Here is a 13,276-nt window from a genome sequence, read left to right as displayed (position 1 = left end):
ATATAATATTCAAATAATAATATATTTTACTATTTAATAATTTTTATCAAAATTAAATGATATCTGCCTTCAAATTTTAGTTGTTTAGTATTCATAGTTATCCTAAAATTTAATTTTTTATCAATTTAAATAATAATGAAGTATAATGCTATATTCACCCATTATACTTATAATTTAATTATATAATATATTATAATACATTTATTTTAATAACTAATAAAATTAATTATTTATTACTATAATAAATAATTATTAAATATTTATTGCTATCATTAATTAAATTTCAATCTATTCAATTTTTTTTAATATTTGAATCAATAATAAATTTTAATATTCGAATTTTTATAAATTAGTTTACGTTTTATTATCATCTACTAATTAAATTTAAAATTCATTATCAAATATTTTTTTATTTCATTTTTTAATTATATAATATTGAAATAATAATATAGTTTAATATTTAATAATTCTTACTAACTTTGGAACAATTAGAAAATTACAAAAATGAAACCATTCAAAATTGGATAGTTATATGAGTGAAAGAAAACAACTTCTAATTTAAATTTTAAATTAAATGTAAAATGATATAAATACTTAATTTTAGTCAATTGACCTAAATAAAATATAAAAAAGATTCACAAAATTAAGCTATTTGAATTATAGTAAATTTAAAAAATTATCACGGCATAAAATTAAATCATTGGTTTAATAATAAATTTAAAAATTACCAATACCATATTTCATAAATATAAATTTAAAACTCTAATACAAATACTAATTCAATTATATTTAACATAATTAATTAAAATTTTATCTTTACTAAATTATAATCAATAATCATTAAAGAATGATTTATAAAGGTCTAGATATCTTGTTAAGTATAACTAGGAAATGAAAGATTTATAAAGTAGATAGTTGTTTACATCTATCAGTTTTATTTAATATTTATAAAATATTATAAACATTAAAAGTGTAATTATTTATTAAAATAATTTATTTTTTTTTACTTTTTTTTATTATTTTTAGTTAATTATAATTAACCAGTATAAATGATAATTAAGAGAACAAATTTTAGGATGAGTATTTTAATATATAAAATATTGTCCCATAGTTTTATAGAATTTATTTTAAATTAGTTTGAATGAATTTGTTTTAATTATAATAATTTTATAGAATTTCAGTTTTTAAATTGAATTTTAATTTATATTTAAACTAAATATCTTCTATTTGGCATCATTGTTTTTTTTTAAATTAATAAATTCTTACAAAGTTAATATTCATTATTTTCTAAAATAAAAATTTATAATTAAAACCATTTCAATCATAAAATTTAATAAAAAAATAAATTCAATTGAATTTTTCTCAAATTTTTATCCCATAAGAAATTATGAATTGAATTTAACAAAATTTTAGAAATTCCATTTCAAAAAAAAAAAAAAAAAAAAATTTTAGAAATTGGAATTCACCGGTAATGTTTCCTCCCTTCTCGTGCTAGAGGGTGGGTGGGAGAGTGAGGGATCCAAATGGCGACCGCCGGCGGGCTAGGAGGAAGAAGACGGCCAGCGCCACTGCTTCAGAGTCACCGCACAGGCCTTCAAGGCATGACTGGAAATCGATTCCCGATAAGACTTCCCTCTTCTCGTAGGACTTTCCGTTTGATCATAATTAGTCTTGCTTTCATTGCTCTCTTTCCCCCCATTTTCTTTCACTTCAGGCTCCGCCGCTTCCATCAAGTAACCCTTCTTTCTCTTGCTTGGCGAGAAAAATTTCTGAATTTTACGATCACAAGCTTGATGTATTTATAGATTTTTCCGGTGTTTATTTACAGATGCGATCGAGGAAGTGCGGTTGGCTGAATAAGCCTCCGCTTGTTTGTGCTCATGGTGGTGATTCAACAAATGCCTTCCCCAACACAGTAATGAATCCCTTCTCTCTCTGCTTGAGATGAATTAAGCATTTGATTATTAATGTTTTCTTCTTTATGTCCACAGATGGAGGCATATCGTTTGGCTCTTCGTTCTCGGGCAGACTGCATCGAGATTGATGTTTCTCGTTCATCAGATGGAGCTCTATTTGCTCTTCATGACAGGTATATTTTGGTTCGCTTCTTTTACCACCAGAAGATTGTTATATATTTAGTCTGGTCTCCTTCATATATATAATAAACTGGACGGACTTTGCAGTTTGCATTTAGTACCTAATGGGTAAGGGAACTTTAGTTCCATGAATTTGGATCAGGAAAGCTGTGCATTAGTGAAATGACTTTCCCTATTAATTGTCCATGCAAAATAGTTTATATGAAATTTGGGATGAACTGGAATAAAATGTCACTGGAACAATGTGATTACTGAAGTTAGAATGAGAAGAATATTCAGTATTTGGATTTCTTTTGTTTGTATACTGTTCACGGTGTGCAAGAGGGTATATATTAACTGTCAATATATAATTTTACTTGCAAATAATTTCTATATGAGATAAGAAAATGATGGAAATTGTGTAATTAGTGCTCTGTTAATCCCAGCTTCAAGATAATCTTTTTTAAAAATAAACTCTTGATTTGTTCATGGGATTTTATTAACTCCTTTTATTAATGGTCCAAAATGATAACAAATCTGAAAGCCTCTTTTTTTTTTTTTTTTCCATTTTTTTCTTTCCCAGAGTTGGAGTGCATTCATCTTCATTATCACCATCATAAGGGTTTAGAGATATTATTATATGCTGAGTGGCTCTTTAAGTTAGTCATGTTTCTTCTTCTTTTTCAAGATGCAGTTCTGGTTGACTGAATATTTCTCAAGGATAAGTTAGCCACCTCATAGATTTGTGTGCTCATGTAACAACGATGCCATTATGTACAGGCCAATACATATTATTAGCTACCTATATTCCTGAGTCTCAAAGTTTTCATTATCACATCTCGTGCATAGAAGATAGATATATGTAATTTTTTACTTCATGTCTCTGTCATTCTTTTTCAATATTATTATTGTCAAGTGAGCAATGTGTAGTTTCATGCTTAAAACATGAGGCTTGTATGTGTCTTTATCTGTCTCTCAATCCAAGGAATACTGTTTGTTATTATCTTTCATATATTTGCATATGCACATGCGGAAATGATTCTATCATTGTTTGAGTGCAAAAAGCTTTGGTTTCGCATTTGTATTATTTTTACACTGCTTGGAGTTTTGATTTGCACATGACACAGGCAGGGAGTTGCAGCGAATATCTGGTGATAATACTTCCAAAGTTGGGTTCTTGAGCATGGAAGAGGTGAGAATTGCTGACTTGATTTTCTGTTGTATTGTTCCTCTGATTGACACAAGTAAGTAATACTTACAGAAATAATTAAACAGTTGTTGTTTTTGGAATTGAATAGATAGTGTTCCTTACTAGCCATTCCATTCTGCCATAATGTCTTTTGAATCACATTGATTTCTATTTTGTTTTTTTTTTTTTCATTTTGAAGTTTTCTTTACAAAGATTTGCTTGCCTTAGTATCTATCTAGGAATAGGAGTCTCTTACGGTTTGTGGACCTGTTTTTCTTTTTTCTTTTTTATTTTTATGTTCCCAATATAGGAATACCTCTTACAACCACTTTACATGTACTCATATTAACTTCTAAAATATGTATTCATTTTATAAAGTTTTATAAAGATTTTGTAGTTCTTCCTTTTCTTTGTATATTCTAAAGCACGTGCTGTTATTAGGAAAGGAGCTTATCTTTAGCAAGTTAACATGAATTACTAGCAGACACTTTCTTGGAACATTGAAGATTCAACAAGAAAAGCTAATAACATTTTTTTTGAAACATATACGTAACATCATTAGAAAGAATATTTACAGAGTGTTGATGATTAAGTCTATACGTTAGTTTATGGTTGCAGATTAAAGAACTAGCCGTGCCTCATCAGTCTGCAGCTGTGCAGGTGTTTCATGATCAAACAATTCCCTCTATTGAAGATGCTTTGAAGGTAATTTCAGGTGTCTCTCTCTTTTTCTCTCACTCTTAAAAGTGTACTTATGATACAGATGCTTCAGTAATCTTATTGACACATTTGTACGGGAAATTTCTAATATCACTTAAATCAAATATGCTGCTCAGTGAATAGCATTTATCTTTTTGTGTATGTGCAGTCTTTAAATGTTCTGCCAAAACTGTAGCTATAAATTCTAGCTGACTATTGGTTTACATATATTTTTCAGTTGATTTCAAGTTCAGTACGACAAGTTATTCTAGATGCAAAGGTTGGGCCTCCATCATATGAAAAAGGCCTTGCAAAAGATATTCTTTCAGCTGTGAGTGTTTTTCCCCTTTTGAATTCTTTTCTTTTCTTTCTTTTTTAAATCTTTCCTTCTCTTGTTTAATTTATAATATAATTCGTCAAGATATCATAGAAGACAACGGAAAGATGATCTGCTGTGGATTTGTACATATATAGTCCCTCTATCTATCTTGAATTGGTAGAAAATATATGCAGAGAGAAGATATATCTATCCTCCTGCTCATGCAATTTTTTCACTAGAACTTCAGAAAAAGAAAAGGTTCAGTTATAATTTTGATGTTTTTATTCTTTAGTGAATAGCAAAGGATGTTCATCTTGATTAGTTGATATTATTGGTGTTAAATATGAAATTTTAGGTTTATTACTGGTACAACTTGATGGCCAAAGCAATTGAAGTGTTTCACCAAGGATATTCATGACATTATTTTATTTGGCTGTCTTAGTTATGGGATGCACAGCCACAGTAGTGGTCTTTTAAGTATATATTATTTTCTGGTGTCTTTTAAAATATAATCCAAATTGAACAAGCTCTTTTGCTTTTATTATTATTATTATTGTTGTTATTATTTATTATAATCTTCTTCAGGACTCCAAGATTTTATTTTGGAATCTATTCACCTGAGGTTGTTGCAGTCTTGTTAAGTGGATTTTTGTTATGTATTTGCTAAAGTTGTAACATCACTTGTGATGAAATGTGTAGCAGCAAGTTGATGGAAACATTATGGAAGTAGATAGACTTGCCATCTTTAGAACATGTTTCTAGCATAAGCACAGCTAACTAAAATAATTTTCTGACTGATACAGCTATTTATTATTATGGAATTATGTATGGCCACTATTTTTGTAAAGAATTCTAAATTACATCTTCAGCATATTTTGTTCTCAGGATATATAACCCTCGCACTTGGACTGCCGAAATTTTCAGGTTGACAGATCAAAGTGTAAGAATTGCGTTGTTTGGGCTAAAAGTGACAGTTTAGCAAGGGACATAATCAAACTATCATCGGATATTACAGTAAGTCAGATGGTTTTTATGTCTCTGAGAGCTTTATTTAAGACTTGTTGATGGGTTAACAACATGATTTATTAGGAAAAGTTTAACAATTTAGAGTCATCGGACACTCAAACATAGGATTCTATTGCATGTAAATTTGTCATGTCTACTGGGGCAACATGATTGGCAAACTTTTGACCTCGTCTGTTGTCTTGGGGTTCTAACCCCTTGGTTTTTTAGAGCTGTAGTCTTACAAGTGGCAGGGCCAGGCTTAACTATCGACTTCGGGCACCTGGTAGATTATGTCACCACTAACCTGTGGATCTTTTGGTGTAACAATCAGGGGCAGAGTCTGAAAGTTGGGCTAGTGGGTAAAAAATATTTTTTTTTGCTCAACTCAAAAGAGAGAAAAATATTATATATAATAATAAACTATATATTGAGAGAGAAAAAATAAAAACAAGGCAGATAAGTTTTCAGTGTGTAATAGCAACTGAGTAGAAGAAGAAAATAATTCCATAAAATAATCTATTTTTGCTATAATCGTTATTTTATAATTGTCCTCAATAAGTTTTCATTTTTCTGAAGCGTTGGTTGACCGCTTCATTATCAATGCTATCAAAAACATCTTTCAATATATATGATCAAAGAATTATTCAACAACTGATTTCAGATTTGATTCTGCAATCAGGTTTTTATAATATTCACTATAGAAAATACTATTTCAACACTTGCTTGAAACATGTAATATCAATGTTAACTTCACAAGTAAACAAACTAATAGATACACAAAATTTTCATTTATTCATGTCAATTGTCAAAATAATATGTACAATAATACAATAAGTATAATAATTTAAAAACAATAAGCTTAAACTTATTATAGTTTAAAGATTTTTTTAATAGGGTAAAAATTTATTTCGGTGACTCATGTAATATTTGAAAAAAAAAAAAATTCAGTGGGGTAAAATGACCCCACTCAGCATAAGATTAATTCACAGTTGGTAATAAATATACTTAATTATTGATGTACCCCTATTGAAATGCTTGTAATTTTATACAGAAATGTCATTTATGGAATTTTTTTAATGTCTTTTGCACAGGTGGGTTATATTGTTATGGTGGATCCTAATACAGGCAAGAGAATGAACTTACTAAGAATGAAGGGGGCTGAGGTGGTTGGTGTTTACCATCCATTGATCGACGAAAAACTCGTGAGAATTCTGCATGGGTATGTATGAATCACATTATGAAATCTGTGTTGCATTTTGGCCGATTGCTGTTACTTGTAAATTAGTTTTTTGGCACTTTATTGTTTGGAAAATTACTATTTAATTTATGTGGTATCGGAAAACTCCTTAATTAGCATCTCGGTTTCAAAAAATTCATTAAAACCTCTCATGAAGTTTAGTTCTTGCATTAATTTTAGCATTCAAGTGCTGTAAAAGGTTCAAAATTTTTTCAATACAGAGAGATTAATTAGTACATTTTAAAATTTTATTTTTTTTTTTCATACTACATGGACTAAATTGTAAACTCTTACAAGGTTCAAAATCAAAATAATGGAGGGATTAATTAGTATATTTTTAAAATCCGAGTGATTAACTAATGCATTTTTACATAACGCGTGAACTAAATAATGATTTTTTTTTTCTTGATTGTTAACAGGAGGAATAACAAGGTTTATGCTTGGACTGTTGATGATGAGGATTCCATGCGAAGAATGTTGTTTGAACGGGTAGATGCTGTCGTAACGAGCAACCCCAGTCTGCTTCAACAGATTATGCAAGATATTAGAACTCAATGTCGTGAAGATGGATTTTCTCTGTCAGGGTGATGCCTATATTCTTTGAGTTTGAACCTGCATTATACTGCCATTGGCCTCTTATAATTTTTGTGTTTATAACACGAGATTGTTGAATTTTAGGCTTTATTAATCAGTAATTATTTGGCTTATTAGGTTTGATATCCCCTTCTATATAGGGAGGTAAAGATGTATTCCTTTCATCCCACAAATTGTAGGCTAATTATTTGGTTTATTTAGTTTGATATCCCCTTCCATCTTTGGAGGTAAAGCTGTATCCCTTGCTTCACATAAATAATTAAATATAAGCTTGCTTTTCATTTTTACAAGTCGAAATTGAGTTGGGCCTGGTTTTTGTTTTTTTTTGTTTTTTTTAAATGATTTTTTAAGGTAAAACTTTGTTTGGCAAAAAAAATAAAACTTGTCTTTTTTTCCAAAAAAAAAAAGATTATGTTTTTAGAATAAAAGGTTGAAAAAAATAAATAAATTTATAAATGTATGATTTCCGAACAAATTGAAAATAATTATTTCAAGAATTTGTAATACCTGAACTTTATTTATGTATATAAACGCCAATTTCATTAATTTATATATAGTCTCTGGTGAATAAATAAGTTTAACTCTTTACATAAATTATCAATTATATTTATTTTTTAAATTTTATATGTATTCATCCACAACATTCAGTTTTCATTAAAGTTTATAAATATAAACTATTTGACATGAAAATTTTAAGTTTTTCTCTACTTAAAAGGTCACATACTTATAGAGTATATTCTTGATATTGTCCAAATTCCTCTTACGTTTATTATTTAAGAAGGAAAACAGGTTTTAAATTCAGATTATGAATATTAGGAGTGTCAAGATCAATTAATTCTTGCTGCTCTTCAATTTTCACTCTCACTTTCTGTTATGATTGTGGTTGCTGATGCTGAGATTTTTGCGGAGGCGTGGAAGAAGCTGCAGATTACTTATGCAAATAAGTTAGCTACAAGAATTTTATTACTGTATAATAAGTTATCCTGTACGAAATGAGATTGTCTCTCGATTTCTGATTATCTTAATTCTATGAAAAACATAACTCTGATTATCTTAATTCTATGAAAAACATAACTGAGGAACTGTTTTTGTGTGATTGTCCGATTAGTGATGTTGATTTAGTTGTTCAAGTTCTAAGAGGTGTTGGACTTGAGTTTCATGATATCGTTGATGTCATCCATACGCATGATGTTGTAATTTCCTTTGATGAGCTTCAAGAAAAACTGTTAGCTCATGAGTTGTATCTGAAGCAGATTGATCCGTCCTATGAGGTTGCTCTGATTATTGCTAATCATGTTTGAAAGTCGAACTATAGCAAGTCTTCATCATCCAAACAAGACTCCTATGGTCGAAAATATAATGGTACTACATCTATTTGTTGTTAATCAATTGGATGGGTATTCGGATGGTAAATCCCAATCTGGTGGGTTCGATCGTAATTAGGGCTCTCGATCAAAAGTTCAATGTCAATTTTGCAAACGATATGGCTATACTATTAGACAGTGTTGCAAAGCTAAGAATTTTTTCGGACTTTGTTGACTCAACAGTCGCAAGCAAATTGTGTGAGTACACAATAGAATGGTGATTCTCCGTGGTTGCTTGATACTGCAGGTTAGCACCATGTGACGAATGACTTGTGCAATCTCTCGCTTCATGCTCCATATGATGGGAATGATGAATTACAGCTCATGAACGGTTCAGGTTTGTCTATTACTCATGTTGGTTTTGGTACTTTTCCTTTATCTTCTAAGTCTTATTACCTTTCCAATATGCTGTTTGTATTAAAAGCTAAAATAAATATTATATCTGTTCTTCAATTCTGTGATTTTATAATCAAGTTTTGGTTGAATTTTTTTCTCGATTTGAACTAATAAAGGATCAATCCATGGGAGAGATTCTAGCCAAAGGCCTGCTTGATCAGTCTTTTTATAATATTAGGCCATTTCAAAATTTAGTGTCTTTTAGCTATCATCATGTTCGTCTTTCGTCTATATTGTGGCATCAATATCTTGGTCATACCAATTCCAAGATTTTTAATTTTTTTTAATCAAAATTTTCTCTTCCTGTATCAGTTGTTAAGGAAAGCGTGTGCGATCCTTGTCGTTGTAATAAAAGTCAGAGGTTCCCATTTGGTGTTCTTTTTTAACTAGCATAATCCTCTTGCACTTCATTATTCAAATTTATGGGGGACCTGCTCCAGTTCATTCTATCAATGGTTTTTGGTATTATATAATATTTATGGACCATTATACAAAGTTTATTTGGTTATATCCTTTAAAGGTAAAATCTGAGGTTTATGAAAATTTTCTAGTATTTCAAAAACTTGTCGAAAATACCTTTAATTCTAAAAAAAAATTATTCATACAGATGAGGATGGTGTGTATGTTGCTCTTAAGAAATACTTTCAGAAATCTGGCATAAATCATTTACAAATCCTACCACACATGCCCCAACTTAATGGTGCAGCCAAATGCCATCATCGACATTTGGTTAAAATTGATCTTACATTGTTGCAAACGGCTAATTTACTATCCTCCTTTTGGACCATTGCTTTTAAAACGACAACTTATCTAATTAACCGTATGCCTACTCCAGTTCTCAATTATATATCTCCCTATCAGAAATTGTTTGGTCGATAATCAAATTATCAGTCTCTACTTGTAGTTGGGTGTCTTTGTTATCTGTATTTAAGGCCCTACTTGCATTCTAAGTTTGATACTAAGTCTATTCTGTGTGTCTTTCTTGGTTACTTTTCAAATAAAAGTGCGTACATTTATTATAATGTCAATCAAAATAGATATATTGAGTCTCATCATATTTTATTTTTAGAGAAAACTTTTCCGTTTCTAACTCAACAATCTCTAGAGTCTTTAATTTTGTCATGTTGATATAATGTTCCATCTTCTGATCCTATTTCAATGACTGTTCCGTTTACACCTATGGTAGTTTCATCTATCTTTATTGCTGTTGCTACAGGCTCACAAACCACTGTATCAATAAATGATCAACTAGCTTCATCTCTTTTGCAGCCTTCACTAAATTTCACTTCTTCTTCTTCTTCAGTAGAGACTGTTACTCCACTGTCGAATATTGTTCTCCCGATCGTGAATAATCATCCCATGATTACACATTTAAAGAATAATATTTGAAAACTAAAAATTTTAAATCATCATTTCTCTAAACACCCATTACCTGAGTACTAGAACCAACTACAGTCAAATAGGCTTTAGCTATTCCTAAGTGACGTAATGCTATGTTGGATGAATTTAATGCATTGCTTGATAATAAAACTTGGATTCTTGTTCTATCTGAGTCTCCTCATAATTTGGTTAGTTGTAAGTGGATTTATAGGGTTAAAATAAATACGGATGACTCTATACAACGATATAAAGCCAGATTGGTTGCTCGTGAATATAATCAAAGGTCAGGACTTGATTACAATGATACATTCAGTCCAGTAATGAAACCGGTTATAATTCAAATAGTGCTAACCTTGGCAGTTTTGAATTCTTAGCCATTAATATAGCTTGACGTTAACAACGCATTTCTAATAGTCCTTTGTAGGAGGAGGTCTTTATGCAACAACTGCCTGGATATAAAGATCCTTCAAAGCCTAATCATGTGTGTAAGTTACTTAAGGCTCTTCATGGCTTGAAGCAGGCGCCTAGAGCATGGTATTAAGCTCTTCGCTCTTTCATTATACAATATGGATTTCAGTTATCTCAATGTGATCATTCCTTTTTTTTTTTTATCAAAAAGGAGTCATCTGTGTTATTTTCTTTTGTATATGGATGATCTCATTATAACAGGAAATGATTCATCATTTGTATCTCAGTTTGTTCAAACTCTGGAAAATAAGTTTTCGTAGAAAGACCCTTAGCCCTTGTCGTCGTTTCTTGGTGTGGATGTTTATCAAATGGCAAATATTCTATTTTTTTCATAACATTATTATATCCAAAAGCTTCTGGAAAGAGGTAATATGGATGGGGCTAAAGCAGTGTGTTATCCCTTGAAGCAACCCAAGAGGGGGGGTGAATTGGGTTTATAAAAAATTTAAAGACAAAAACACAAATTAGAAGGTAATAAGGAAAAGGATAATCAATACAAGGATTTATAGAGGTTCAGCTATCTCAAGCCTACGTCCTCTCCTCAAGGCCCTCCTTGAGAGTTCAATTCCACTATCAAATCTTCTCTGGGTGAAGATTGAAACCCCTTACAATCTTAGAGCAAACCTTTGCTCTTAACAATTCTCTTTTTCACTCAAGAGCAATCATTTACTCAATACCACACCCACTACAATAGAATCAATCAACAACCTTCACTCACTCAAAAAAAAAAAACCAACCAATTACAACTCAAAACAGGCTTTCAAGAAATTAATACTTTGGCTCAAGGTTTTGAGAGAGAGAGAGTGAAAAATGCTTTAATCTCAATAAATATTTGCTTAGATGGTTGTTATAATCTTTTAATATTAAAAACATATTATATTTATAGTTCAGTCATAAATATAGCCGTTGGGGATGCATTAAATGCAAATAGAGCCGTTCGTATACAAAAATAACCGTTATACCGTGCTCAGAAAAACTCAGGTTTGGCGGCCTAAGCTTAAAGTTCGGTAGCTGAACCATTTGACGTGAAGAACATCCTCCTTATAAAAAGACTTTCGGCGGCCGAAAGTAAATGTTTGGCGGCTGAAAGTAAATGTTTGGGGGTCGAACATATGGGACTTTCGTCTCTGTCCCTCACTTTTGGAAGCCGAAGTTTTAACTTAGGGGGCATATTGAAAAACTCACTTTCGACGGCCGAAAGTCAATGTTCGGCGGCCAAACATATGGGACTTTCGTCTTTGTCCTCACTTTTCGGAAGCCGAAGGTTACACTTTAGGGGGTAAGTTGAAAATAGACTTTCGGCAGCCTAATAGTGACAATGACCATTGAACTTTCTTATTTTAGGTCCATAGGTGAGTGAGTGTATTTGAGTTCTCATGTAGCCATTTCTCCCTTGTTTATTAAAAGCATGTGAGCAAGAGATATGATGAGAGTGGTGATTGCGTGAACTAGAAATGTGTGTTCTATAATGATCATTTCTTTTATATGCAAATCGCCTAGGTGTGTGTCTTATACTAGTATTGTAACTAGTGGATTGGGGTACATGTGCATTCCTTATAGGTGTATTTCTTATAGGTGCATTCCTTATAGACATATTACTACTAGAAGTTTTAGGTATATTTCTATTAGAGCTAGATACCTTAGGTTCATTTAAGTTAGTAGATTTAACAAAAACCGTCTTAGAAGAATTTGCTTGAGTTGATTTATCATAACCAATGCCATACTTGATGCTAGGAGACCTTTGGGAGTCTAATATTTCATCAAGTTTGTCCTTGCTTTTTAAAAATTTTGAAAGAGAATTTTTCAACTCAAGGATTTCATTTTTCAGATTTTTATTTTCTAATGAGAGCTCATCTAAAGATTTTTGTAAAGGATCATTTGAGGGTAAAGATTCCTTAGGTGAGTTCTCACTTTCCCTTTTTAAGCTAGCTAACTCACATTTCAAAATTTTATTTTTCTTATGACTCTTTTCAAGTTCATCATTCATCAATTTTAAAGCACCAACAAGTTCATTATAAGAAAATTCAACAACATCATCATATAAGGTAGTGTCATCAAGAGTAGTTATCTCATTGGAGCTTTCCTTTAGAGCCATGAAGCACATGTTAGCAATTTCATCACCAACGTCCTCCTCTTCGGTATCACTTGAATCATCCCATGTTGCTTTGAAGGCCTTCTTCTTGAACTTTTGATAGGCTTCTTCAATTTGGGACAATCCACTTTATAATGACCTGGCTTATTGCACTCATAACAAATGACTACTTCCTTTTTGCTTGATTCACCTTTTTCCTTTCTAAAATTCTTCCTTGGGATGAACTTTTTATTTTGGAGAAGCAACTTCCTTATTCTCCTAGTCACCAAGGCTAATTCTTCCTCACTTATTTCTTCTTCTTCCTCACTAGTATCTTCGGAGGCCACCCTTAGAGTAATGTTCTTTTTCACTTTGCTAGGTTCCTCCACTTGCTCTCTCTTTAGAGTCATCTCATAATCAATGAGGTTCCCTAAAAGCTCATCCAATTGTACTTTGCTCAAATCTTTGGCATCCTTTAG

At 31.1% G+C, this 13,276-nt stretch overlaps 1 protein-coding gene across 1 annotated transcript; it reads left to right on the top strand.

Moving 5' to 3' along the window:
* Positions 1-1,446: 1,446 nt before the first annotated feature.
* LOC110607654 (glycerophosphodiester phosphodiesterase GDPD4) lies at positions 1,447-7,408 on the top strand. The gene is made up of 9 exons (XM_021746808.2): positions 1,447-1,733; positions 1,829-1,915; positions 1,992-2,089; positions 3,207-3,267; positions 3,883-3,969; positions 4,202-4,294; positions 5,207-5,296; positions 6,379-6,506; positions 6,944-7,408. Exons 1-9 carry the CDS (start codon positions 1,524-1,526, stop codon positions 7,110-7,112), a joined length of 1,023 nt encoding a protein of 340 aa, XP_021602500.1. The 5' UTR covers positions 1,447-1,523; the 3' UTR covers positions 7,113-7,408.
* Positions 7,409-13,276: the final 5,868 nt, after the last annotated feature.

The sequence above is a fragment of the Manihot esculenta genome, chromosome 2 (assembly GCF_001659605.2).
Source record: "Manihot esculenta cultivar AM560-2 chromosome 2, M.esculenta_v8, whole genome shotgun sequence".
Lineage (NCBI taxonomy): Eukaryota > Viridiplantae > Streptophyta > Magnoliopsida > Malpighiales > Euphorbiaceae > Manihot > Manihot esculenta.
Note: the sequence above shows the minus strand (reverse complement) of the source record. Positions and strands in the feature narration are given on the sequence as shown.